This window comes from Odocoileus virginianus, chromosome 9 (genome assembly GCF_023699985.2).
Source record: "Odocoileus virginianus isolate 20LAN1187 ecotype Illinois chromosome 9, Ovbor_1.2, whole genome shotgun sequence".
In the NCBI taxonomy this organism is placed as follows: Eukaryota; Metazoa; Chordata; class Mammalia; order Artiodactyla; family Cervidae; genus Odocoileus; species Odocoileus virginianus.
In genome coordinates, this window is record NC_069682.1 from 65,148,960 (window position 1) to 65,176,881 (window position 27,922).

Sequence of the window (27,922 nt, forward strand, 5' to 3'; positions counted from 1 at the left end):
TACAAGCAATAAGTATTTTATTTTCAATGAAATGTTTCCAACATACAAAAATAGTTACAATAATCATTCATATAGCGTCCCCCCATCTGCCCGTGTCAAACCTTAACATCATGTCCTATTTCTTCAATTGCTTCATTTCATAAAAAGTATTGTGATTCTAGAAAAAAATTACAGTTACGTGTTGTGACAGAGGTGTTAGCTATCACTACTGTGGCTATTATATTGTGAAATAAATGTATCAAATTAAAAAAAAAAGAATCACAGGGAGAGCCTTAAAAAAAAAAAATGGCTTCCCAAATAAAATACTGATGTCCCTGTCCGCTCTGAGCTAATTAAACCAGAATCTCCAAAGAAGAGTCTCCAACAAGAAAACCTTATATGCTAGGTGAAAAACATTTTTCTATCCCCTCAAGAATGTATTCATATCAGGGCTTCTAGAGTGTATGTACATACACTCTAGATTTTATAATTATAAAATTATATTTATATTAAAAAGTATTGTGATAAACATAGCTGAAGCTCACTAGGTAACATTTATCTCTTTCCCTGGAGAATACTGAAATGAATTTAATGTTTTCATCCTTGTGTATTTTTACTACATTATGTGTCCATGAACACCATGTAGTACTGTTTTAAGAGGTTTGATTTAAAATTAGATATTTATTGAGATCATTTTGCAACTTATCTCACCACCCTTTGGTTTTGAGAGTTTATTATCTTGATACATATTTCTAATTTACCCATTTTTATTTGCTACATAGTATTCTATTTTATAAAAAGTCATCTGTTCTCTTGTCAACAAACATTTAATTTGAGTTTATAGTCATTTCCTAATATAGTGCTGGAATAAACACATTTTCCTTGTGTATATAGATGAAAATTTCCTTTAAAGATTCTTTATTAGATATTTCCAGATTGTTCCCTAAAGTACTGGAACCAGTTTACCTCACCACCATCTTCCCAACATTGTGCTCAAGTTTCTCTTTTTTCCATATCTCTGTCATCGTTTCTAAAATTTTATTCTTTAGAAGACGTTTGAATCTATGATCCATTAGAATGTATTTCTGTATATGGTTTGAGGTTGAGATCCAATATATTTTTTCCTAATGCGTAACCTGTTGCCCCAGAACAAGTTAGTTGTGTTTTCCCCTCTCTCATATATCACATTTCTACATGTATGTCATATTGTTTCTGGGCTCTCTGTCCTGTTTGTCTGTTTCTTTATCAGTAGCACACTGTCTGACATAATGTAGCTTTATGAAGCCTTACTATTGAGTATGGACAAGTTTTCTTTGCCTCATTCTTAAACTTTTCTTTGCTCTCTGCTTTTTCACATTAATTTTGAGATAAATTTGTTAAGTTCTAATGAAGGCTATTGAGATTTTTTTTTTATAGGATTGCACTGAAACTACAGATTTTTTTAAAAATATGTACTTTATTTATTTGGCTTCACTGGGTCTTAGTTGCAGCACGCTGGATCTTTAGTTGAGGCATGTGAACTCTTAGGTGCAACATGCGGGATCTAGTTCCCTCACCAAGGATCAAACCCAGGACCCCCTGCATTCTGAGCACAGAGTTAGCAATGGACCACCAGGGAAGTCCTGAAATTATAGATTAACAGGGGTGAAATATTGACATTAGTTTATTGAATCTTCCCATCCATGAACCTGTTACATGCCTCTCCATTAATTCATGTCTTTGAATATATCCTTCAATATTATGTCCTAATTTTTTCTATAGAGGTTTTACACATGTTTAAAATCTTTTCTAAGAGGGCTTATAGTTTCTTGTGCTATTGAATTTCAAGTATTTGTCATTACTACATTTTTGTTTGTTATTACTGGAGTAGTAATGCTGTTGATTTTTTTAATATTGATCTTCTATCTAGCAACTTTGCTGAACTCTTATTCTAAAAATGTCTGTGTCTTCTGGAGTTTCTATATAGACAGTTAAGTGACCTATAAATAGAGACAAATTTTTACTTATTTCCTATACATATATATATATATGTGTGTGTGTGTGTGTATATATATATATATATATTTTTTTTTTTTTAAGTACAGATATATTTTTAAAGATACTCAGACTAGACTGTCAATCCTAGGACTTTATTTATTTTAGAAAACTCTGAGCCATCATATCTTCCACAGTTTCTAGACCATTCCTTTGCATTTTATTTCTTTTATCTCTTTAGGTCTGATCTTCATTTGGGGAAAGTTCTCAAGGACTTACTTTTTTTTTTTTTCAGGGACTTACTTCTACTCACTAATTCTCTATTTAATTATATCTAATCTAAAATTTACCCCTCCTGTAATTTGCTTCAATTATATTTTTTCAGGATTTCTAATTATTTTTATTTCAAATTTATTTGATTTCATTTCATTTAAGGCATGTGCTTATTTTATCACTTTTGGAGTCCTTTTTTAGTAGATTTTTTTTTTCTCCTGAAAGTCTTTGTTCTTTAAAAATGTTACCCAAAGTGAATTCATGTACTAATTATTTTTGTTGATAGTTCTTCTAACCCATTTCCTCATGTATTTTGGAATTAGTTTGTAAGCCCTTTTGACTGGGAAGTAGTTTTTGGTTTTGTATCATTCCCTTTGCTCTGTACTTCTCTGCTCACTCCTGTCTTAGAGGGCATCTAGCCCAGCTCAGCCCAAGTTGACACAACCCCTGGCTTCAGGTTGCGTATAAAACGATAAGGCCCCTTTTTGCATGAAGCACTTCCATTGCTATGTGTTTGGAGGAAAGTGGTGATTAAAGCATGAATTCATTGACCTGATCTGACCCAGAGGTCTATAAAGAGTACATTTTTGTCAAAGAGGGTAAAGGGTGGTAATTGGTGGTTTTACTTCATGGAAGACTTTGGGTCCAGTTTATAGGAGGCTACCATCATGGGGCACACCTTTCTGCTCAGCCTCCTGAGATTTCTCCTAAGATTGCTTGCTTGTTTTTGTATCTATATTTTGTTCATTCACTTCTCCCATGTAATATTGCTAGATCTTTCCACTCCATCTCTGCTCCATCAAGGAATTTAACTCAAGTATGATGTGACTTACGGATTTTTGATAATTGAAAATTTTTGGTTTGTGAAGGGTAAAAAGCAGAGCTGAAGTGTGTCCCTCTGATGTATCCTGCCTTTGCCACTTTCTAGAAACTTGGATTGGTCTACTTGCAGTCATAACCAGGGTTACAGTACTTCCAGTCTCACAGGTCATTGAAAGGATCAAGACTTTTGAGAGTCACAGTAACGCACAGTCCAGCTACTGATAAGATTGTCCTGAGCTCATTCACATCTGTGTGTGCTCGTCTTGGTTTGTTCTGCTTTTTCTCCCAGGATTTCCATTAAACAGACATCTTCTTGCAAGTGTTTCCATTCCTTTCTTCTTCCACTCTGTACTTGGTGCCCATAGAATCTGAAATGACAGGGGAAATGATAGCTCTCTGGAACCTGTGTTTTCAACAAAACTCTCTGATCCCAGATAAACCATGGATATAGAGGTTACAAAAGGACTGCTTATAGTAGGTCAGCCACTAAGTCCAACCTCTGCCAAGCATTATCTGGTCTTATAAACTGAGGAAGTCAGCCTTAGTAAAATTAAGGCTCCTCAAACCAGTTTTAACTTTACAAATAAAGTTCATAATTTTACTTGTAAATGAAGTATAGTAACCTTCAGGATCACTGTTGCTATCACATTGCATTCAGTCATATTAAAATATTCTCAGTGCCAAATACACATCTCTGCTTTTTCTCTTCAGAACCTATAATTCTGGGGTTTCAAAGATGTATGTGTCTACAACCTTTTAAATGTAACCATCTGGGGATTACAGGCTGGATTGAAGAAAAATGCCTTTATAAAACTTTCTAGTCTTGGGAAGCTCTGATTTTGGTGAGTTTTATTAGAAGGCGAAAATAAGACGTGCTTATTTTAAAAAATTACATTCTGAACCTGACTTTTTAGTATATAGTTCTAAATTTTAAAGCGTAAAAGAGCTAGAGCATTAAAGCTTCTAGATGATGTCATGGAAGAACATCTTCATGACCTTGGAGTAGATTTCTTGGACACAGAATAAACAATAAACAGTTGAAACAGTGAACTTCATTTAAAAACTTCTGTTCAACAAAGGACACTACTAAGAAAACAAATATACAGGTAACAGGGAGAAAATATTTGCAACATGTATAGCTGACAAAAGGCTTATATTCTGGATATACAGAGAATTCGTATCATTCAATAATAAAAATAAACATCCTCATAATGAAAGAGCAAAAGTTGGATGCTTTAGAAGACAGAGGAATGGCCAATAAAAAAGCACATGAAAGAGTACTACTTATCATCACTATCAGTGGAATGCAGATTTAAGCCACAATAAGCTACTATTGCCAGTTCTAGGTATTTCTGCTGCAAATAAAATGAAAGCATATGTCCACAAAGACTGTACAGCAATGTTCATAATGCTATATTTATGCGAGTCCAAAATCGGAAACATCCCAGGAGTCCATCGTCAGAATAAAGACAGTATAGTGTAGTCAGACACATTAGGGGTCATCATAGAATATACCATATATACACATATGAGGGAACTTTCTGGATTGACAGAAATATTCTCTTAACTTGATGGGGTGTAGGTTACATGGATTATGGATTGTCAAAACTGATCTAACTGTATACGTAAAAATGTGTAACATAAACTTTTTAGAAGATTTAGAGTGAGAGATTGAAAGGAAGTATTAAAAGAAAAAATACTACCTATATCTGAAAAGGATTTGAATCTATAAAGAACTCTATAAATCAATAATAAGACCAATATATTTAAGAATGGACATGTACGGAAGGCTGGTTAGGTTTTATTTTTAAACATGGTATAATACCTAGGGCCAGTTTATTGTCTTTTGTTTAAATTACGTGTGTTTGGGGTTCAGATTGCCATTCACTCTCTGAATTCTATTCAGGGAAGCTGAACACTGCAGGGATAAGCATACTTCCTAGAAGCCAGCCTTCTCCTGTTAGACCTAGTTCAGTTCAGTTGAGCTCAGTCGGGTGGCTTCTCCCATCACTCCCATCTCTCTATCCTTATTTGAGAGAATCTTGGATCCCTGTGCTAGGAGCCTAGCCAACCTGTGAAGAAAAGTTGGTCTGGTGTTTATGGCCTGTGAATGACTGATTTGTTAGGTTTGTAAACTTTGCTTCAGTGGTGTGACTAAGGAATGGGCAAGTGAAGACACAGACTCAGGTTTTGGTAGGCCTGTGTGCATCAGAATGATGGGAAAGAGCCTGCTTCTAAACTGGAGACTGTGCTGTTGCAGATGAGCCTTTCGTGTATGTAAGAAGGGTTGTGAGGGAGATTCGTTACTGTCTTGAGATTTATCACTTACAAGAGCAAAGCTTCTGTCATAGCTTTTTCTTATTTGCCCTCTTCAGTGTCAAAGAAGAACCAGAGAGAGATTTTCAGCTTCCCATTGTCAGTATATAGAACTTGTATATTTCTCCTGTATCACTTAACCACTAAATCACCCACCCACAACAACAGGTAGTTAAGGAATCGCTTGTTTTGTAGCCAAACAAGCACACAGCACTATACCACACACAGTTGGGGGAGGGTGCTGATGAATCATTAGCATATCTGGGTAAGCTTTCATTTGTGAATGTTTGGAACTAAAAGTAGCAGACATTTCTTGCTTTGTGTGTCCCATACTCCTGCATGCTCAGAAGGCCAGATGCCTTGACCACAGTTCTTGGGCCTCAGAGACCATATGTCTGTGTCATAGGTAGAAATCACTGTAGCTCTCTTCGGTTGTGGGCTGGAGGAATTAAGAACAGAGATTCTTGAGTTCCTAAATTCTATCCGTGTCCATGTCATGCAGTCTGTTTCTGGCCTTGTGATAATCCCTGGCCGTTTTGGATTTCTCCAATTTTCTTTTCTTTTTTTTTCCCCTTTCCTTTCTCACTTGACATTAGCATCAGTCCTTACTTGTGACTTTTTCCATTTAACAAGGTTACAGAAATCTTTCCTCACTGTTGATTAGATTGTCTTTTCACACCCTTTTAAAAACCTTACATTAGCTTTAGAACCAGTTTTTAAACCTGCCACTAAAAGCTCTAATGTTAAAAAAAAAAAAAAACCCATCCTCACAGTAACAATTTCTCTCAGTCTCATCAAGAATACTTTTAAATGCGGAAGTTAGAAAATGGTGAATAATTGTAGCTGCTCCTGGAAGTCATTGTGTTCCTTAGTAATTATAAGCTGTAATCTTTGGTTCTGATTCCTTGACAGTTCCATCAAACTGTGAAGGATTTTCTTGAATTTAATGAAGTTTAGTCCTAACAGAAAACTGCTCTTGGGTCACAGAATCACAGCAAGACTGTGATGCTGACGTGGAAATAGGGATGTTTATACCCTTTGTATTGACAAAAGTTAATTTGGGGGACATATCATGTGGGCTTTTCTTAAGAACATAAAACATTTCACAAAATGAAAGCCAGAGGCTTTCTTAGCAATCAGATGGGAGCCAGTTCTGCCGGTCAGGGAAATGGGACAGTGTGAGTTGTCACCTGGTAAATGCATTGCTTAACTGAAGCTCAGGTTCCTTCTCTTTGGTTCAGAGCTCTGAACTTGGATATTCAGTGTCTGTCTTTACTCCACTATCCCTAAGCAATACCCCCTTCGGTCTGGGTCTTTGCAGGGTGAGAAAGACTGGCAGAAATATGAGACTGCTCGGAGGCTGAAGAAGTGTGTGGACAAGATCCGGAACCAGTATCGGGAAGACTGGAAGTCCAAAGAGATGAAAGTCCGGCAGAGAGCTGTAGCCCTGTACTTCATCGATAAGGTGAGGGCATCTTCCAGTCAGACTGCCTACCATGTTCACCTTCATGAAGATGGAGGAGGCATGTATTCCTCCAGGCCCTGTGCTTTAAGTACTGCTGGAGAGGCAGTGACAGCCCAATCATCTGGCTTCCTGCTCACCCAGGCTCTAGCCTACTAAGGAAGGGAGAAGTGGAGGGACAGGTGTTGAGGGGCAGACTGACTGCTGCTGTCTCCAGTCTGTCTAGTAGAAGGACTTTCATGAGTCTGAATGTGCCAGAAAGACTGACATTTTCAAACTCTTTGACCATGTGCCACCCCCCAAAATATTTTACATCACAGCCCAACATGTGTTTGTGTATAACTGAAACAAATGTCTCATAAAACAATGCTCAGCCTTTCTACGAGCAGCGAATTCTGATAGATTTTCCTCTGTTCCTTATTTTTTAAAAGGATGGTTATAATCCTTAAAACTGGTTAAATAGTGCTTGCTTCGGCAGTACAGAGTAAAATTGGAGTGATACAGAGATTAGCATGGCCCCTATGTAAGGATGACCCACAAATTCATGAAAATTAGTTAAATGATCGCCAATGTATCCTAACTACAGTTTGGAAGACAGTGCTTTGGAGATCAGTTTCTCGCACTCTTTCAGGAAAAAAAGGTTTCATGTTTTCCCTTAGTTTTAGCACTGTTTATATTTAACACAAGTTCTGAATTAAAAATTAAGAAAAATTCAGAGATTAGCTTTTTGAGTCTGATTGCCCACAGTTTTAAATATCTTCTTTCTTCCTTCCCCATTCGAGAGGACAGAGTGAAGAGACATGTAGTTTTCTGGGCAAGTTTAGTAGCCCTTGATTCTCTTCCCACACTGTATTTGATAAGGAAAGAAGCAGCAGTGCAGATCCGGAATTCCTGGGCCTTGCAGACTGATGCCCTGGCCCCAAAGAGACTTGGGAGGCTTCTGATTTGGGTTTCCTAGACAGCATATGATATCGAAGTTTCTTCATTCGTGCTTATCTTCTCCCCGCACACCCTCCCCCCGTCTCCTCCCTGGACAGCTTGCTCTGCGAGCAGGCAATGAGAAGGAGGAAGGAGAAACAGCGGACACTGTGGGTTGCTGCTCGCTTCGTGTGGAGCACATCAATCTGCACCCAGAGTTGGATGGTCAGGAATACGTGGTGGAGTTTGACTTCCTGGGAAAGGACTCAATCAGATACTATAACAAAGTCCCCGTTGAGAAACGAGTGAGTTACTGTGGCCTGAGCTCCCTGGCCTGCTTTTGCTTTCATTACTTGTTGAGTGCTTTTCCTGCGCTCTGTGTTTTGCTGAACACTAGGAAAAATGGTTTGAAGGAGTGAAGAGGTCCTGATTGGTGTCCTGTGTACCTCCTTTGAGTGCCTGCCCTTTACCCCTACCCTGTGCTACAGACCATGCTGTGAAGAGTTGGCCCTCACCACAAGTTGCACATCATGTTTATCCCATTGTGTTGTTTTAATGATATAACACTTCAGTATCTCTTGGTTGTATTTCAGATTTGTCACTTTAGTAGCTTTGTTCAGCTTTGCCCCAGCTCCTGACTCAGCAAAAAGGTAGCCCTTGCGTCTCTGGCTCTCAGTCCAGAGCTACAGCAGGTGCTGCAGTGCCATGGCCCCAGAAGGACTGTGCTTGGCCCGACAAAGTGCAGTCCCCCGGCAGGCCAGCCCTTCAGCAGTCTGATGTTTCATCAGTAACTGGGTCTTGCTAGCTGCAGAAATGTTCCAGATTAAATGAAGCTAAAGAAATCTGACAATTAATGTAATATCTGAGTTTAGGTTGGATTCCATACTGGGGAGGTGAGGAACATCAGTGGGTCAACTGACAAAATAGGAATATGAACAAGATTGGATAAAAATGTGTCTGTCTAATTGACAAAGCTGAGAAGTTCTGTGTGTATATAAGAAAATATCTCTGTTCTTAGGAAGTACACTGAAATACTCAAGGGTAAAGGGCATAATTATGTAAGTACCCAGAAATGGCTCTGAACAAATAATTGTGCATATACACATATAGATGTAGAAAGGAAATGAGTGTACATGTACACTGCACAAATCGGAAATGAGGTAAAATACTAATGGTAGGTGAATCTCAGTAAAGGATATGGATTTGGTTTTGTTGTTACTGTTTTTTTGCTTTGTGGGCTTTTTCTTTTTTTGCAAGCTTTATGTTGTAATTATTTTCAAAGTAAAGGTAATAATTAGGCTCTGCTTATTTCTTCTAGGTTTTTAAGAATTTACAACTGTTTATGGAAAACAAACAGCCTGAGGATGATCTTTTTGATAGACTCAATGTGAGTGACGAAGCCCACCGGGTTGAAGAGGGGCCCAGCCAGAGGCTCCCAAGCCGCTGAAGAAGAGGGCTGCCGGGAGTGACTGGGGCTTTGCCCTTAGCCTGTCCCGGGGCACCTGTATACCCTCCCTTCCTCAGGCACACACAGATCCATGGCCAGAGCCCTGGGATGGGGTGGGTGAACCCTGCCTTCTATCCTTCTCTGGCTTCTGCATAGCGTTGGCTGGAAGCTCGGTCACCACTGCTAGAGACCCCACACCTGTCCCTGAAATCTTACTGGGGAAGATCTTAATAGGGAAGGATACATATGCTTTATTGGTCTGCTTAAGATCAAAGTGTTTCTTAGGGAGGTACATGTAACTCTGTATTCTGGAATTCTGCCTTTTCCTAACTTCCCACTGGCAGGACAGTAAACTTGTAATTGCATAAATGTCCTGGAGCTTGCCAGGAGGGCCTGGATGGTATGGCTTCTACCTAAATCTCATCCTTTTTGTTGCTTTGTATCCTCCAGACTGGTATTCTAAATAAACATCTTCAGGATCTCATGGAGGGCTTGACAGCCAAGGTGTTCCGTACATACAATGCCTCCATCACGCTACAGCAGCAGCTAAAGGAACTCACAGCTCGTAAGTACTGCCTGGCCAGACAGGGACCACAGCCTTACTGCTGATGTCCACTGTCCTTAGTGTGCTGAGTCCTAGATCTGTTCCACTTTTCCATATTAATATTGTGACTGGAAACTTTTCCCCTCCACACTGCAAATAGAGGGCTAAGGCTTATTAGATGGATAAACAGATCAGTTCTGTCTTCCCCCAATCCTATTCTTCTAGATAAGCCTTTAAGGAATGCTGACAGGCGCTTTCTGTCTGCTCTGAAAGTGCCTGTATTTTGTGTATTGTATCTATGTTATTTAAGAGCTCACCAAATGAAGATAAAGTGCTGCAGTGTTCTATTAAATTGGAGAGAGTAAGGTTGTCATGGTTACTAAAACAGCATAGGAGCAGATCCTTTCCCTGAGGTTTCTTTTTATCCCCCTTTTAAGAGTAGATAGTATTTTCCTAAAAACTGGCTGCTGAAAGTGTCACCAAGATCTGCAAGCTTTTTTCCTCTGGAGTCTTAATTCTAATGAGTTTCCACTGTCCTCTAGAAATGTGTCAAATGGTATTAGAAAATGGTGTTCAAAAAGCCAAAAGTGGGTGTGTTGAGGGTCAGTATTTTAGGGTGTGGTAAAGAATGCTACATGACACAAGTGAGAACATTTCTCAGGTGACACATTTTCCTTTCTGGATACAGTGCCTTGTGTTTTGAAAATGTACAACTATGGACCCTTCATTTCACCCTCCTCTCTAGGCTATTTGTCCCAGTTCCGTGCTGTTTTGGGCGGTTAGACAGGGGAGGTGAGCACTGGGGAAAGCAGGTGATGCTGTTGACGCTCAGATTTTGACCTTGTGCCTTGGTGGGGGGAGCCTGAAGTGATCATCTGAGCGAGATGAGGCCCAGTAAACCCTGAGGATGGGGTGCTGGGGAAGGCGTACTGTGTGCTCTCTTGTTACACAAGTTGACTCTTCATCACCATTTTTCTTTCTTCCCAGCTGACGAGAACATCCCCGCAAAGATACTGTCTTATAACCGTGCCAACCGAGCTGTTGCAATTCTTTGTAACCATCAGAGGGCTCCACCAAAAACCTTTGAGAAGTCCATGATGAACTTGCAGTCTAAGGTATTTTGGATCTGGATGGTGGGGGGTAGCAAAATCAAAAGAACCATGTCTGCTATGGCTATTTACACTCCACTCTCTGGGCTGCGCTGGCAGGTGGCCAGTCCTGGTCTGTTCTGGAAGAAAGGTTCATGCTAGAGACACATGGAAATAAGATGGTAGTTACTCCTGGTCGAGACACTGACTATCGGGTATTCATTGTCCAGTGAGTACTCCCGTTGAAAAGCTAAACTTAACGTAGCCTCTTTGAGATGCTGCTAGCTATTGTCCTTCTACATGAGGGTAATGGGTACAAAGATAGTCTTCACAACTCCTTTCCACAGCCCAGAAATACAACTGTTTCCAAATTAGATTGTTTTAAATTGAAAGGATGATGAGACAATGATATTTAATTTCCCCTAATCCTAGCACAACTATTTTTAGTTTTACACATTCCACATGAATCATATTTTTATATAGCTCATCACCAAACATCTGTTGAATACTGGCTTTGTGCCAGAGCTGCTGCCCTAGAGGGAGAGATTGACATGCAAACAACAAGATGCTGTTCCTCTCTCCTTCCTCCAAGTCCGCCTGGTACTGAGCTTTTAAGCTGCAAGGCACTTAGCATTTGATGATGATCATTTCTGTGTTAGCCATGGGTACATAACTAATCCATTCTAATGTATTAACCCACCATAAGAATTTGTAGCTGTTTCACTACAAAGTAGATACATAGGTTACAAAGTAAACCAATTATCTTGAAATATATTTATGCAAAAGTCTGATATAGTAATTTATGTGGTTTTACTAATAGGTGGGTCTAATAATTGTAACTGTCAAGGTAGTAATGAATAAAAATGATACTTTTCTGCAACAATTACAATATGAAAATACACATACCATCTATTGGTAATAAAGTCATAAGTATTACTGATAATACTATGTTTAGTTGCCCACATTCATAACTGAAGAAGTGATGAGTTTTAGGTAGGGGTTAATTAAACTACAGATTGCTTCTTTTTCCATCTGTGTTCACCAAATACTATACCTGGACAGCTGGAGTTCATAAACTACTGCTGTAGAGTGAGGCTGCATACATGTTTCCAGGCCCAGGGTGTTTTCCTTCTGTTGAAATTTCTTCCAGATAAGTACCCAGGTGTGGTACATATGGGTCAAAAGACACATACAACCTGCAGTTCATGCTTCACATGCCACCTGGCTTTCCTGAAGAAGTGCAGACATCCACAGTACATAAGAATGTGTCCACAGATGTCTCAGATCCTTGGACCATGTGACTGGCAGGCAGAGAGCCTGTCCAGACCGCCCATCCTTGCAGCTCTGTTAACAGTGGTCATGTGGTACCATTTACTCTTCTCATGCTATCATCTCAAGCCAGAAATAAAAGCATGACTGTTCAGGTGTTGTTTACCTAATTCAGGAGGCCCATCCCTGGAGCATGAGGAGGCCTTTTGTCGGTCTCTCTCTGGAGCCACTGCTGGGCAGCCCGGGCTGCCTGCCAGGCGAGCCCTCTAAGCCCAGGAACCCTCTCCTGTGTGCCCACAGACACACACCCCCGTTCGCCCAGTGAATCAATGGGGTCTTTAATGCTCTGCAAGAATTCGGCATAGCCTGCCAATTTAGTATTCACAGAAATGGTTAAAAGATTGTGGTTTGTTGCATTTCTAGCTTAAGAAGAATCTGGCTAGTGGTGTCTGTGACGCTTTTGTGTAGTCAGTTCCTACAGTTTGACTTTGCCACAACATAGATGTTGGAAGTAAGCCATTCGTAGTAAAATGCATTTAATAATTCTCTCACAATGATGGCCTCTGTTTCCAGTCTTGGGCTGTGTGTGTAAATATAACAGACAATGCCAGGCTGAGAGCAACAGCCAAGTGTATCAGAGTCAGGCATGTATTTATTCTGGAGAGGGTCCCTTGACCTTGGGGGTTAGCAGGGTGATAGCAGGTCGGGGTTCTCCTGCCCCAGCTGTGAGCTCACCACTCTGCGACCCCAGCCCCACGGTGCTGCCGGCTGCTGTCCTTAAGCAGGAATTGAGGGCTTAAAACCGGTGCTGTCAAGAGAGAGAGGCTGGACTGTCCTTTTCTCTTCTTTTAAAGACTGGGGCCCCAGGAGATTTCATTTAGAGAAAGAGCTCCATAGCTAAAAAGTTTTCAAATCTGCTTTGAATGATAACTGTTTGAATTTCCTTCCTGTCTCAGTTTTCTCACCTTTTAAAAACAGAACGCCAAAGCCAGGCCACGCCATGTATTGGCTTGGAACAGACGAGGCTGAGTGGTTTGGCTTCCTGGGTACCTTTTAATTGCCATTTTCTAGTCCCTTGGGTATTCTCTTCAGTGCATTAGCAGCTCTTCTCAGAGTGCTGGTAGAATCCGAGGAATGAGCTGAGCTCAGTAGACGTAAGGACTCTTGTCTCAGCTTCATAAACAGTATCTCCTGCAGGATTTTTGAGATGGAGGTGACAACCTGGCACAGGATCCATTTGATAAACAGCTCTCACCTTCATCCTCTTCCCAGTATCTAAAACCAAAGTGTTCTCTGGTTGAAAGATTAGCACCTACACTCCCAGTCCCAGTGGGTTCTTTCCCTGAGTTTCTGGATTAATGGGTCCCCAAGTCATTGCCAGTATAGATGTGAGAGTTGGACTGTGAAAAAAGCTCAGCGCTGAAAAATTGATGCTTTTGAACTGTGGTGCTGGAGAAGACTCTTGAGAGTCCCTTGGACTGCAAGGAGATCCAACCAGTCCATCCTGAAGGAGATCAGTCCTGGGTGTTCATTGGAAGGACTGACGCTGAAGCTGAAACTCCAATATTTTGGCCACCTCATGCGAAGAGTTGACTCATTGGGGGCAGTAGGAGAAGGGAACGACAGAGGATGAGATGGCTGGATGGCATCACCTACTCGACGGACATGAGTTTGAGTAAACTCCAGGAGTTGATGATGGACAGGGAGGCCTGGAGTGCTGCGATTCATGGAATCGCAGAGTCGGACACAACTGAGCGACTGAACTGAAGTCATTGCCATAAAACCTTCATTTCTTCAAGGGTGACTGAAGCATATAAATGGTCAAGTAGCACTGGAATCAGCGCCTGCTGCATATCTACTGTATGCCTTCCTGGAGCCACCCCTGGGTGTTTTAATGAGACAAAACCACCAGGCCAGCTTACTTGGTGGAGACATCTTGAGGAGCCCTGTTTTCTTTCTGGACTTATTTCATTCCTAAATCTTACTGTTGTTCTTCCCTACCCAGATTGATGCGAAGAAGGAACAGCTAGCAGATGCCCGGAGAGACCTGAAAAGTGCTAAGGCTGATGCTAAAGTCCTGAAGGATGCAAAGACCAAGAAGTATGTGCCTGGTGTGATGCAAAGCTGGGGTTGGGTGAGAGAGAAAAAGCGTCCCAGCGTCAACCAGAGGTCCTAGCTTTCCTACGGTTTCTGAGTGACGTCTTCTAGAAATGTCTGGGCCTGTGGCTTCTCTGCTTTTACTGCCCCTGGGTGGCAATGTGGGGATACGGTGCTCCCGTCCAGAGGCCAGGCCCAGTTCCTGATGACTTCCTTTCTTCTAGGGTTGTAGAGTCGAAGAAGAAGGCTGTCCAGAGATTGGAGGAGCAGCTCATGAAGCTTGAAGTTCAGGCCACAGACCGAGAGGAGAATAAACAGATTGCTTTGGGAACCTCTAAACTCAATTATTTGGACCCAAGGATCACTGTGGCTTGGTAAGCACCACGCCCTTCTTGAAGGCCACCTGCTGACTTGGGAAGGGTGATGGGGTTCCAAGAGCGTTGTCAGCTCTCACACGCAGTTCCTGCATTGCACACGTAAGAGCCCTGTCTTCTGCCGTGCACACTGCAAATGCATTGGGACATCCTGGATGGTCTGAAATGGTCAATACTGCTGTACCACTTTGGAGTGTTTATTTTGTCTGCTAAGGCAGGTATGGTCCCCACCCCTAGTGGAACTTTAGGACAAGGATGGAGACTCTTAGTCCTTATTGAAGGAAAAAATTAAAATGAGCCCATCTACCTACACTTTAACTTCTCAATAAAAAAAAAATTTTAATAAGTGAAGGAAAAAAGGTACAAATAAGGAGAAAAGAAAAACAAAAAATGAGAATACAGATCTGAGCAACCTATGCAAAGAGTTTGCACCATTGTTTACTTGTTTCCCTGTTAACCCCCCCCCCCCCCAATAAAATAACATCCAAAATAAATGACTTCTTTTGGAAGATGCTTATTAGTTAACTTGAACTATTAGTTTGTGGGCTTAAGAGGAGCAGCCATCCCCTGTGGGCCAGGGGTTCCAGCCAGCTCTTGTCCCCTTTCTTTTATGTCCTGTTTGGTGCTGGAGGTTTGGTTGGCTTGAGAGGCGATAGAGTATAATGATGAAGAGCATGGACTCTGAAGCCAACGTGCTTGGATTCACTTTTCAGCTCCATGATCACTAGCTGCATGAGAATGAAACCAAATCACCTAACTTCTCTTAGTTTTTCATCTGTACCTTTTTCATTTATACACCTGCAGTCATACCTACTTTAGAATGTCGGAGTTCAGTGAGTCAAGCACACAAAGCCCTAAGGACACGTCTGGTACCTTATTAATTCTCCTTCTCACCAGATGGAGCAGAAGGTGGCACATCCAGGCCCCAAACTGGGTCTGACCCATGTCTCCTGAGACACACTAACCCCCTTCTCTCTCCCTTATTTGCAGGTGCAAGAAGTGGGGGGTCCCCATTGAGAAAATTTACAACAAAACCCAGCGGGAGAAGTTTGCCTGGGCCATCGACATGGCTGACGAGGACTACGAGTTCTAGCCAGTCGTGAGGGGCAAGAGTTCTGTGGAAAGGAACAGTGTGGTTTGGGAAAGATGGATAAACTGTGAGCCTCGCTTGCCCTCACACCCGAGGGAGAGAGGCAGCAAGTCTTAACCAACATCTTTGAGAAGAGATATTATAAGGGAGAGCTGAGCCAGTTGTCCTATGGACAACTTATTTAAAAATATTTCAGATATCAAAATTCTAGCTGTATGATTTGTTTTGAATTTTGTTTTTATTTTCAAGGGGTCAAGTGGATGGGAATTTGTCAAGAGTTCTGCCAGGCAAATTCACTGTTTCACTGAAACATTTGGATTCTCTTAGCTACTGTATACGAAGTCCGATTATATTGGTGCGTTTTTACAGTTAGGGTTTTGCAATAACTTCTATATTTTAATAGAAATGAATTCCTAAACTCCCCTCTCCGCCATTTCAGGAATTTAAAATTAAGTAGAACAAAAACCCAACGCACCTGTTAGAGTTGTCACTATCTATTGTCATGGGAATCAATTTTCATTAAACTTGAAGCAGTCGTGACATCGGCAGTGTTTTGGTTCAGACACCTGTTCACAGAAAAGCATGATGGGAAAATATTTCCTGACTTGAGTGTTCCTTTTTAAATGTGAATTTTTATTTCTTTTTAATTATTTTAAAATATTTAAACCTTTTTCTTGATCTTAAAGATCGTGTAGATTGGGGCTGGGGAGGGATGAGGGGTGAGCGAGTCTAAGGATAATAAATAATCAGTGACTGAAACCATTTTCCCATCATCCTTTGTTCTGAGCATTCTCTATGCCCTTTCAGATACCCGTCTTTTTCATTTAAAACCCCAGTCTTTCACTTGAAAGATTTTATTGTATAAAAGTTCCACAGGTAAAAAATTTAGAGGAAAATGAGTATTTGGTCCAAAAAAAAAAAGGAAAAATAATCAAGATTTTAGGGCTTTTATTTTTTCTTTTGTAATTGTGTAAAAAATGGAGAAAAAAAACACATAAAAAGCAGAATTTTAATGTGAAGACATTTTTTGCTATAATCATTAGTTTTAGAGGCATTGTTAGTTTAGCGTGTGTGCAGAGTCCATTTCCCACATCTTTCCTCAAGTATCTTCTATTTTTATCATGAATTCCCTTTTAATCAACTGTAGGTTATTTAAAATAAATTCCTACAACTTAACGGAACCTTGGTGTCTGCCTCTCTGTTAGCCCAGGGCCCCGGGCCAGAGTAGGGCTCCAGGGCCGGGCCTTGGTGTGGGATGTGGTCTGCCTGCTCCTGGCTGCAAGGCTGCCTCCCGCCCCAGGAGCTGGGGCTGCATCTGTCTTGCCACTGTGGGTGTGGGCTGAAGGGGAGGGAGCCAAAGTCCACATCCTTAGAAGGCAGGCCCAGGAAGTGAGGGCGGGTACAGAAAAGCTACAACAGGTTGGGTGCAAGAACTATATTTGGAGCCTAGGGTAGGTTTATTGAGCAAAGTGGAACAAGTGTATTCGGGAAGCTGATTTTAGAACACTTCTGTGTGTGCTGGTGAGAAGCAGTGGGGAGCTTCTTTGGGCCTACTTACGTGGCTAAGTTACTGTCAGGATGGCGGGAATTAAGGATACTAAGCCAGTTAAAACACGGAATCCCAGAAGCTCTCTCCAGACAGAGAGATCCTTCTGACAGAGAGGGAGCAGTCTAGAACCACTTCTCAGTGCTCTAGTACCCGAGTCAGTCAGGATCCCTACAAAAATTGTTCCTCCATTTATCCTAGGTTATAGCTAAGTCTGCGATGAAGTTGAAAGATTAAGTCTCCTGGTCAAAAGGAACAGCTAACAGGAAGGCCAGAGTGGTCAGAACCGATCATTTAGCTAGCCCTAAGTCCTCTAGCCTGCCAGCTAAGGGTATATTCTGGGAGGATAGCCATCTCCCTGATGGTCTCTGAACTTGCAGGCTGGGGCTGGGCCAACTGCAGAGAATCCTGAAGGGTCCTTGGCAGCCTTTTATTTCATCAGCCAGTGAGGGAGGCAGCATTCACCCCAGGGAATAAAGGAGGGTACGGAGCCACTATTGCTTTGGAGCAAGAGACCGAAGCCAAGTATTTTGAGTTCAGTGGTTCTGGGGAAGCTATACCATGGGACGTAAGGAACAGCAACAGAGAGGCTTGTCCATGAGCCCTATCAATGCACTTGAGCAGCACCTGTCACAGCCAGGGGACAGCCTTGGGCCACCAGTGAGAACAGGATAGGAGGCCCTGCGGGCACATTTAACTGATGAGCAGAAACCTGTGCCTACCTTTTCTGGCAAGGACCGTTCTTCTGAGGGCAGGTGCAGAGCAACTAGATGCTGGTCAAGAACAGCTGTGAAGGACTTCTGGGCAGCCGCAGCAGGCCTGGGAGAGCAAGCCAGAGAATGCGGGAAGCTGACCTGACCACTGCGACGAGGGAAGAGGCTAGACAGAGGTGAGGGCCAGGCATGCAGGGCCTCAAAGGATGCCCAAGCATGAAGTCAGGAGGACCACCACCCACCCCCCCCCCACCCCCCCCCCCACCCCCCCCCCCCCCGGCTTCCTAGTCATCTGGCAGGTAGGTTCCCTCCTCCCACTTCCAGCCCTTAGGTCGGATGTGCAGGCTCTGCCCCACCCTCTCCTGTTAGGCCCTTGCGTGAGGCTGGGGTCCAGTTGTGGGCAGAGGGAGACTGCTTCCATGTGCCGCCCCAGCCAGAAAGCTGGTGCTTGCTTGGCCCCTTCCTCCCTCACCGCCACCCCCCACATCCTGTCAGCAGGTCCTGTCTCTTCTCCCTGTCAAGTCTACCTCAGGCCTCTGTGACATTTTTTTTTTTTTAATGAAGAAAAAAAATAAAAACCCACAACTCCCAGCCCTTTTCAGCCACCACCCCCTCCCTCTCTCTATTTCACAAACAAGCACCTGGAATGAGTCACCCCTACCACCCGGTCACTCCCCCACCCACTGCTACTAGCTTCTGCCCCATCTTGCTTCCAGTACCCCCTTCCACTCTGACCACAGTCACCCAGGAATGAGCGACCAAACCACTAACCAGGCTCTGCTTCCTCATCTCAAACTTGCAGTGGCACCAGACACTTCAAAAATCACTAGTGATACTTCACGTGTCATAAAATCCACCCATTTCCAGTATACGGTGACTTCTAGTAACCACTGAGTGGTACAGCCATCAGCGTGCATCAGTTTTAGCACTTCATCCCCTCGGTAAGATGCCTCATGCCAGGGACAGTTAATCCCCATTCCAACCTCCAGCCCCCATGAATCTACCCTCTCTATAGGTTTGTCTTTCCTGGACATCACACATCAATGGCATCATTCCCTTAAAGCACCCCTCGCTGGTCTCCACGGTGCCACCCTCTCCTGATTTTATCCCTCCATCTCAGGCTGTGGCTTCTGTTACCGCCTCGATCAGGTCCTTAGCGGCTGCGGTTCCCTTCTCAGCATGGCTGATTTCATTCACGCTTGAACGTGACGAGCCCCACATCCCTACCTCTAGCCTAGACCCCTCTCCTGAGATCCAGACACACACTGGCAGCTACACCTTGGCAGGGATGTCCACGGGCTCGAGAACTGTGTTTGGGACCTACCACGACCAGCCCACTGGCCTTGGTTTCGCATCTCAGGGAAAGGCACCACCATCTACTCTGTCTCCCAGCTGGAACCGAGGGCAGACATCATCCTTCACACCTTTCTCTCATATCCAGTAAATCACCAATTCTGATAACACCTTCTAAATACCACATACATCGAATCAGGTATTTCCTCCATAGAACACTGAAGAAAAAAAAATTTTTTTTTTTTTCTGAGGAGTTTTACTTACATTTCAGTCTTTACAAAATCCCCCATAAAATGGGTTGTTCTCTCAACTTGTTTTGAACCAAAAAACACTTTTTGGAGAAAACGCATTATCCTGAAATGACCTCAGTCAAGCTAGTTTTGGATGATTGTAAGTAGTCCCCTGACAAAACCAGTAAACAAGGAAGCAAAGAAATTTACCACAGGCTGGGCAATTATTTCTCACAATCCCAAGCACTGCATTTGAACAGGTTTCTTCAAGATGACTTTAAATAGCAATACGGTGTTGATTTTTTTCAGGTTTGAAAATGGCACTGCAGTTATGTATATATGTTTTTAAAGAGTCTTTTAGAAAAACACTGAAATATTTATAGATAACATTATAGAGCTAAAATTAGTGTCGAAATTATATGGAATGGGTTAGTGTATCGAGTTTGACATGAAACAAGAGTGGCCAAGAGTTCATAATTAAACTGGCTGATGGGTACATCAGCTATCCTGTCTCCATTTATATACATTTTAAAGTTTCTGTAATATTTTTAAAGCAACACAGTGTAAGTGGGGATTATGTCAATCATTGATATGTATCTACAGAAGAAATGAAAAAAAAAGCTATTTAATGTTAAACAGAAAAGTAATCATGCTTAGGTTAAAACTTCCAGTTGACAGTATCACATACTGATTCAAAAAGTATTTTCTCTGCAGCAACATGGATCAATCTCAAAAACATTATACTGAACACAGACCCAAGGGTACACACTCTGTGATTCTACTTATATGAAATTTTAGACCAGGCAAAACTAACCTGTAGTGACAGAAAGTAGACTTTGTGGTTGCCCGCTGGGGGCAGGGGAGATTGACTTTTTTTTTTAAAAATATGGAACGCTTCACGAATTTGCATGTCATCCTTGTGTGGGGGCCATGCTAATCTCTGTATTGCTCCAATTTTACTGTTTGTGTTGCCAAGCTGAGCATGAGACGGACTCTTAAAAGGCACCCAGAACACTGCTTGGGGTGATGGAAATGTCCTATGTCTTAACTGGGTGGAGGTTACAGGAGGGTATACATTTGTCCAAGATTTCCAAACTTTACACTTAAAATGGGTGAATTTTCTGTAGGGTATTCCTCAATAAAGCTGATTTTTCATAAGTGCTCTTTCCCAATTGAGAAAGATGATGCACTTTCAGAACTTACATTAGATGGCTCAAAAAGTGGGCTCTTATGGTGACAACTATATAGAAGTTAAAAATTCATGTAAAGAGTTTGTAACAGCAAATTCCCTGGTGATCCAGTGGTTGAGAGTCCGCCAGCCCACGCAGGGGACATGGGTTCAATCCCTGGTCTGGGAAGATTCCACATGCTACAGGGCCACAACCACTGAGCCCACACGCCCTAGAGCCTGTGCTCCACAGTCAGAGAAGCCACAGCGATGAGAAGCCCTCGCACCGCAACTAGAGTGTAGCTCCCGCTCACCGCCAGGGAGAGGAAGCCCGCAGGCAGATGTGAAGGCCCGGTGTAGCCATAACTAACTAACTTCAAAAAAGTTTGAACATAATTACTGAAAAGGCTAGTGTGGGAAAAAAATCAATACTCATAAATTAATATTATTTAAAATAATATGCGACTTTAAATACGTGTAAACTATGTAACTAAATAAACTGCCATATGTGGACATCTGAACCATGCATCCCTAAAAATATTTACGCTGTCATGAGAGGCCCTCATACCACAACAAAGAGTAGTCCCCATTCTCCGCAACAAGAGAAAGCCTGATGCAGCAAAGAACGACCCAGTGCAGCTAAAAACAAATATAACATAATTTTAAGTTTTCTGCTGTAGTTGCAAAAATGGCCACAAAACACCTGTGGTGACCTTAATTTGAAAACAAGTGATTGACCGTCTTGTATCTGGAGCAGAATACCTCACTTGACTCTGTGTCCACAGCCACGGGCAGGTCTAATAAGGTCAGCTGCCCCTCCCCAGTGCTCCAGGGGCCCTTACCACACTGAAATGTCTTCTGCTGACAAACGTCTGCTTGCATTTCTCTCTCCCCTCCTGGAGTGGGAACTTGGTCCGATTCCTTCTGCTGTCTCACTGCTACAGGGGTGGCATCAGGAACGTGTGCTGGAAGAAGGGCAGAAAAGGTAGAAAAATAGTGGGTCTGACCTGGCCTGGGCCACAGCAGCTAGCAAGGGTGCTCCCCTTCTCTGCCTGTAGAGAGGCACAGTGTCCCTGGAGTCCAGCTCTCCTGCCTCAACATCTGGGTCCCACAAGAGGGGCGATCAGTAGAGGAGAAGCAGGGTCTGCAGAGAGCAGAGTCCTAGCCTGGTTTCCCCTCGAGTGACAGAAAACACGAGGCTCTCGAGGGGCTGCGAGTACATCGCGGGTGTGCAGGAGGATGAGACCTAAGAAGTATGAGGCCCGATGACTAAGGTGGAGCCATGGATGGATACTGGGGACCAAAGCTTAACAGCCAAGACGACAGGTTGAGGGATGGAGTTCAAGGTGCACCAAGGCGAGTGCTTACTAAGCACCAGGTGCAGGCTGGCTGACTCAAACCCATGAGAAGGGCTGGTCAGCCACCTAACATAAAATACTACTAAGTAAAAATTAAAGAAAAGTTTAAAGAAGAGGAATAAAGTTTCATATGTGGATTAAATTGGATGCTGCAAGTATATAAATCTGCCTACCTTCAACTGTGATAGGAGCTGCCTGCGCTTTACTTTTTATACCTTCTATAGTCACTCAAGGTCATTACAGGGAAGAATGAAAACTGGGTCGGGATTTGCTGTTAATCTGCGGAGAACATTCTCTACTATTTCAATCAAGTAAGTGTCCCCTTGAGAAACTTCCCTTATCATTTAACCTTAGGAAAATCTTTCTCCCCCAAGGAATCAGTTATCAGAATACAAAGTTTCTGCTTTGGATACCAGGAAGCTCAATTTGATTTTCAATCACATTTGATTTTCAATCACCGCAGCTGTGCTAACCCATATTCACCGAATTACATTCCTCCTTTAGATTATAGCATATCCCATTTTTATGGTACCATATTTTTGATTTCTTAGGAAATGCTCAGAGTACTTAAGACTGAGAAAGAAGACACCTGTGGCGGGCAGAGGGATGTGCCACTCAGATTCCCCTTTGAGGGAGCACTTGTTGCTAGGAGACCATCAGCCCCCTAAGACCACCGTGGTTGCAGACATCTGAGGCTGTGCTTGGCCCAGGACAGGCCACGTTCAGTGCCTGGTGGAGGGACTGCAGCAGAGCTCCCTGGGTGCAGGCTGAGGCTGCCACCAGACCTGCATCATAGCTCAACTTCTCCCAGTGCCCCCTCCCATTTTCTTCCCTCCCTTCCACAGTGCTGATCCCAAGGACGTGTCCTGAAAAAACACCTTGCACACTAACCTCTGTCACAGAGGCTTCCCAAAGAACCCAACCTGGAACAAGATGTAACCAAACAACTAAAAATAGAAAACACATCAGGTATGGGTATTACAGGGAAAGAAAATAGTGAAATATTCATACCTAGGTGGAAGGCAATGTGATGTGGACTCTGGATGGGACTGAATCCCATTTCTGCCGCCTCTTAGCTTAAACGTCTCTGGGCCTCAGTTTTTCCTTCTGTAAAATGAGGATAATAGAGTACTTATCTCGGACTTCCGCGGTGGTCTAGTGGTTAAGAACCCGCCTGCCAATGCAGGGAACGCGGGTTCACTCCCCGGTCCAGGAAGATTCCCCATGCCGCGGGGCAACTAGGCCTGTGCACTGCACCTACTGAGCATGAGCCCTAGAGCCCCGTGAGGACAATGAGAGAAGCCACCGCGATGAGAAGCCTGCGCACCGCAGCTAGAGAGTAGCTCCTGCTCTCTGCAAGTAGAGAAAGTTCACATGCAACAGTGAAGACCCAGCCCAGCCATAAATAAATAAGTTGTTCAAAAAAATAAATAAAAGTACTTATCTCAAGGCTGTCATGAAAAGTAAATGAGTCACTGGGGGTAAAGCAGTTCTACGGGGCTTACTATATGTCAAGTGATGCTCTAAGTGTTTGGTAAGTAAACACCCATGGGTCAGGCCCACAGAGCCAGAGGGGCAGCCGGGCTGGGTGGGACTCCACCTCCTCCCACTCCAGGCACAGGTACTGGTGTCGCCAGAGCATGCTGAAGCATGAGTGTTGACAGAAATAGGCTCGAGCGAGGCGAGCCTGGGTGATGTCATGGGCGTGTGCCTGGTGTGGGTGCTGGGCTGCGCCTCCCAGCCAGCGCAGCTGCAGGCACTGCCAGTAACACCCACGTCCCCATATATATATGCTGCGCTGGGGGAAGCCCATACTGGTCACACCCTCGGCTCACCCTGCTTTTCCTGAGTCCCCTTGGGTGGAGGCAGGCACCTGAGGCCTGGGATGCTGGCTCAGAAGTCCCAGGAGGAAATGGGGCCCTGTTTCCTGATTGAGGGCCTGGCAGCAGGCTGAAAACATGAGCTCCTGTTGGCGGGGATTGCTGGAGCCCCTGGAGACCCAGCCCCAGAGGCAAAAAGCAGAAGCCAGGAAGCCGGGGCTATATGTCGGGAAGCTCTCAGAAAATGGAGAAATGGAGATTTCTAAAAAGCATCACTGCCCACCAAGTATGAGGGCAACAGCACTTAGGAGGCCTCCTGGGAAAATGGATAAGATCAGATGAGCAGAGAGGGGCCCAGCCAGCCCCCCACCTGTCTTCCTGGCCTCACCAACACCCCCACTCCCCCCTACTCCGTGCTCCCTCTCAGTAAATTCTAGCCTTCTTCCCATTCCTAGACTTAACTAAGCTCTTTCTGGCCTCAGGGCCTTTGTATATGCTGTCACCTTGTCTAGAAAGGACTTTCCTCCAACCCACCTCTAATAATACAGCCAGCCATCTCCTCACATCCTTCCAGCCTCTGCTGAGTCCCGCAGAAAAGGAAGAGGTCTTCCTTGTCTACTCAATCTGAAGTAGGTCTCCCTAATGTTTTAGCTCACAGCTCTCTGTTTTCTTCCTCCATCACAACTGTCCCTACACAACAGAGTGCTCACCTGTCTTAAATCTGTGAATTCCTGGGGGCCTAGTGCCGAGTTTCTCTTGTTCTCCCGACTCCTGGCACCGGCACTGAGCACAGGGAAGCTCCAGTCTGCAGACAGGGACGAGCAGGACATCAAGCCCCAGCAAGCCCAAGCCACACACTGTGAGCGCTCAACTTCTGCACTCACGCCTCCTGTGGCCAGGGCCAGCCATGCCAAGGGCCTCCCCTCACCCTTGCTGAGTAGCCAGCCCATGTGCCCACTGTCCACTGGCACCTACGGAAGCCAGGGGCTCTCCTGCGAGGAAAAAGATGCATGGTGTCAGATTTAGGAATTCAAATCCTCACTGGTTAATTATGTGGCCTTGGGGCGAGCCACGGAACTTCTCTGAATCTGCTTCTCATCAGTAAAGTGGGAACAATAATCCCTGATTAGAGTAATTATAAGGATCAGGTGTGAGTACATGTTGCAAACCTTGTAATGCTGGGCCGGGCACTGGGTCAACTTTCATTCCCTCCCTCCTACTTTAAAAGTCTGTCACTAGGTGGCAGTCCATCTCAGCCACTCCACCTCCCCTTGGGTGACCACAGCCAATTAGCACAAATGGCTGCCTCAACTTCAGGCTGAATTCTCAGCTCCTTGGGGGCTGCACTTGAGGGGATCAACACATATACACATGCTACCACTACAGAAAGACAAGTCAAAGGCAGTCCCCAGACATTAGTCATCACCCAGCTGGGTGGCCTGCCTGAGCACATACTCTTATATGCGTACTCACACATTCCTGGATGCCTGGGTCTTTTCCTAATTTTTTTTTCCTTTATCATTTTTTGAGGGTCGCAAAGAATTGGACACAACTTAGTGATTAAACAACAGCAGCACATGGCATGTGGGATCTCAGTTCCCTGAACCAGGGATCAAATCTGTGCCTCCTGCATTGGAAGCATGGCATCTTAACCACTGAACCAGCAGGGAAGTCCTTGGATTTTTCTCTAGCATCAGCTGGGTGCCCTGCTGGGCCTCTTACCTCTGAAATGCAGTACGTGGTCCTGCTTTGTCTGGCTCAACATCAGACAGGCTCTCCTGTAACTGAAGTTGTCTTTAGTTTGGGTGGTGTTCTGTGACGGGGCAATTAGACTGCCCGGGGTGCATCTAGGGAGTGGCTGCACAACACAAAGAGTACAAATTAATCGAATAACCACCAAAAGACCTTGTGCCTGGAGAATGGAATGAAAGGAAGGTGGTGAGAGATGAAGTGGGAAAGAAAGGGGCCAGACCATGCCGGACCTGCTGGGCCAGGTAGGGGATTTTGTGTGCCATGGGAATTCTGGATGATTTGAGCCTGGAGGTAGGGAGTGAAGATTTAATTTCATTTTGAAGACCAGAGCGTAGGGGCTTCTCTAGTGGTCCAATGACTAAGACTGCACTCCCAACACAGGGGGCCTGGGTCGATCCCTGGTTAGGGAACTAGATCCCGCAACCCCCAACTAAAAGATTCTGCATGCTGCAACTAGGACCCGGTACAGCCAAATTAAAAAAAAAAAAAAAAAAATACTAGAGCATAGGGGATACACGCAGGCAAAACCAAGGAAGGTAAACAGTCTGGAAGAGAGAAGATGAGCCTTGAGGTTGTGGGCAAAGCGGAGACATGGAAAGGCAGAGGGAATGGGACTTGATGGAGTGCTGCGGGGTTGAGGGAGAGAGAGGAACCAAGGCTGTCTCCAACGGTTTTAGCCCCGAGCACCTTACCAGAGGCATGTTCTGAGAAACTGAAGACCATGAGAGAAGCAATTTGAGGAGAGATGTGAGATGTTTGTGGTACGTGGAACAGGTAACGGGATGCAGGGTGGGATACAGTTTCGGCGCTCGGGTGCTTGAATTTGGCGGGGGGCAGTGACGCCGAGGGAAGGGTCAGGCCGCCTTGGGAACTGACTCAGGACCTACCCAGGAGGAAAAGAAGCTGCTGAGGTGTCAAAAGGCAGCGGCCAGAGACGGAGGAGGAAAACAAGGACAGAGTTGGCCCGGGAAAACCAAAGCTTGGGAGAGCATCTGCAGCAATGGTGCGGAGCCACAGGGCCTGAGCCGGCGTCCTAGTCGCGTGGAGACTCGCGGCGTGGGGGTGCGGAGGGTACGGCCAGGCCAAGACCACTGCAGGGCTCGCAGGGGATGCTCAGGCCTGTGGGCTACTCCGAATAACGGGAACCCCCCGCCCGCCCCCCTCAACACACACACCCGCGAGGCCACTTCGGCCGCAGGGCCGGGAAGATCGTGGGTCCGACGGTCGCAGGCGCTGCCGGCGGGGCCGCCCCCGGCTGCCGGGGGAAGGGAGGGGGGAGAGGCGGGACTGGCAGGCTGTCCGTCAGAGCCTGCCGACCAATCACCGGGTGGCCCCGCCTCCGCCCCGCCCCGGAGAGGGCGCGCGGAGGACCCGCCTCCTCCGCCGCCGCCGCCGCCGCCGCCGCCGCCGCCGGTGTGAGGCGGCCCGGCCTGGCCTGGTTCCCTCCGCTGGGCAGCCCTCCCAGGTACCGGGTTTGGCCGGCGGGCCCCGGAGGGCGCCTCGGGCCTGCACTTCTCCTCCCGGTGGCCGCGCGGGCGGCGCCCCGCGAGCGGACTTCGGAAGGGGTCGCCGCGGCAGGGCCTGTGCGGGACGGTGGGCTGGGCAGCCGGCCTGTGCGCGCGCGACAGACGGCCGGGCCGGCGCGAGGTTGCCGCGCGTGACGGGGCCGGCCGTGGCAGCCGGGCTGTGTCCCGGGCGGTGCGAGGAGGCCCCGTGGGGCCGAGGGCCCGGCTAGCGGATTGCAGGCGACGCGCGCGCGCGTGCCCCGACGCCGGGCCTGCCCGGGGGGTCGCGGGGCGCAGGCGCAGCGGGCGGGGGTCCTCCCCACGGGCGCGCGGGCGCCTTTGTTCCCGGCGCGCGGGCTGGGGCGGGGCCTGCAGGGCCGCCCCGCCCCCGCTCAGGCCCCGCCCCGTCTCCGCCCGCAGGAGCCGCCGCCGCCGGGGTCCGCTCGCCCGCCGCCTGCGCCGCTGCCGCCGCCAGCTCGCTCTCGCCGGGCCTGCGCCGCCGCCGCCGCCGCCGCCACCGCCCCCGGCACCCGAGCCATGGCGGGCGCCGCGTCCCCCTGCGCCAACGGCTGCGGGCCCGGCGCGCCCTCGGACGCCGAGGTGCTGCACCTCTGCCGCAGCCTCGAGGTGGGCACCGTCATGACTTTGTTCTACTCCAAGAAGTCGCAGCGGCCCGAGCGGAAGACCTTCCAGGTCAAGCTGGAGACGCGGCAGATCACGTGGAGCAGAGGCGCCGACAAGATCGAAGGGGCCAGTAAGTGCGCCCCCTCCCCACACCCCCGGCTTCCCGGGCCCGCCGCGCGCGCGCGCTGGGGCGGCGCGGGGTCTGCGCCCCGGCTCGCGCGCGCCCGAGGGCCGCCGCTGGAGAGACTCCGGCAAACTTT

The 27,922-nt window shown here is 45.6% G+C and overlaps 3 protein-coding genes, 1 non-coding gene and 1 pseudogene across 4 annotated transcripts in view; 3 read left to right on the top strand and 2 right to left on the bottom strand.

Moving 5' to 3' along the window:
* Positions 1-16,834, top strand: part of TOP1 (DNA topoisomerase I) — an 85,266-nt gene extending 68,432 nt beyond the window's left edge. Inside the window, exons 14-21 of the mRNA XM_020869731.2 lie at positions 6,686-6,829; positions 7,864-8,049; positions 9,063-9,131; positions 9,642-9,756; positions 10,723-10,850; positions 14,098-14,192; positions 14,414-14,563; positions 15,554-16,834. Of these exons, the coding sequence (XP_020725390.1) occupies positions 6,686-6,829; positions 7,864-8,049; positions 9,063-9,131; positions 9,642-9,756; positions 10,723-10,850; positions 14,098-14,192; positions 14,414-14,563; positions 15,554-15,656 (990 nt within the window). The 3' untranslated portion in view covers positions 15,657-16,834. The remainder of the gene's footprint in view (positions 1-6,685; positions 6,830-7,863; positions 8,050-9,062; positions 9,132-9,641; positions 9,757-10,722; positions 10,851-14,097; positions 14,193-14,413; positions 14,564-15,553) is intronic.
* LOC110122288 (translation initiation factor IF-2) lies at positions 1-27,577 on the bottom strand. The gene is made up of 9 exons (XM_070471824.1): positions 27,497-27,577; positions 26,709-27,407; positions 25,504-25,639; positions 24,710-24,773; positions 24,492-24,586; positions 22,973-23,068; positions 21,446-21,568; positions 17,922-18,018; positions 1-3,416 (listed from the first exon to the last, which is right to left on the bottom strand). Exons 1-6 carry the CDS (start codon positions 27,575-27,577, stop codon positions 23,034-23,036), a joined length of 1,110 nt encoding a protein of 369 aa, XP_070327925.1. The 3' UTR covers positions 1-3,416; positions 17,922-18,018; positions 21,446-21,568; positions 22,973-23,033.
* On the top strand, positions 7,291-7,390 carry LOC139036826 (U6 spliceosomal RNA; annotated as a pseudogene).
* On the bottom strand, positions 20,316-20,419 carry LOC139036821 (U6 spliceosomal RNA). The gene has a single exon (XR_011489688.1). It is a non-coding gene; the product is annotated as a U6 spliceosomal RNA (small nuclear RNA).
* PLCG1 (phospholipase C gamma 1) overlaps positions 26,921-27,922 on the top strand; it is a 33,636-nt gene continuing 32,634 nt past the window's right edge. The window contains exons 1-2 of the mRNA XM_020869708.2: positions 26,921-26,998; positions 27,459-27,792. Coding sequence (XP_020725367.1) covers positions 27,576-27,792 — 217 coding nt within the window. The 5' untranslated portion in view covers positions 26,921-26,998; positions 27,459-27,575. The remainder of the gene's footprint in view (positions 26,999-27,458; positions 27,793-27,922) is intronic.

What these genes read in the sequence shown, in the direction of transcription:
- LOC110122288 (XM_070471824.1), bottom strand. Translation starts at nt 27,577, where the DNA reads ATGGCTCGGGTGCCGGGGGCGGTGGCGGCGGCGGCGGCGGCGGCGCAG. An exon ending in CGGCCGAAGTGGCCTCGCGG is followed by an intron (nt 25,640 to 26,708) that starts GTGTGTGTGTTG and finishes TGTGTTGTGCAG; the next exon opens with CCACTCCCTAGATGCACCCC. An exon ending in AATTCACAGATTTAAGACAG is followed by an intron (nt 23,069 to 24,491) that starts GTGAGCACTCTG and finishes CTCATTTTACAG; the next exon opens with AAGGAAAAACTGAGGCCCAG.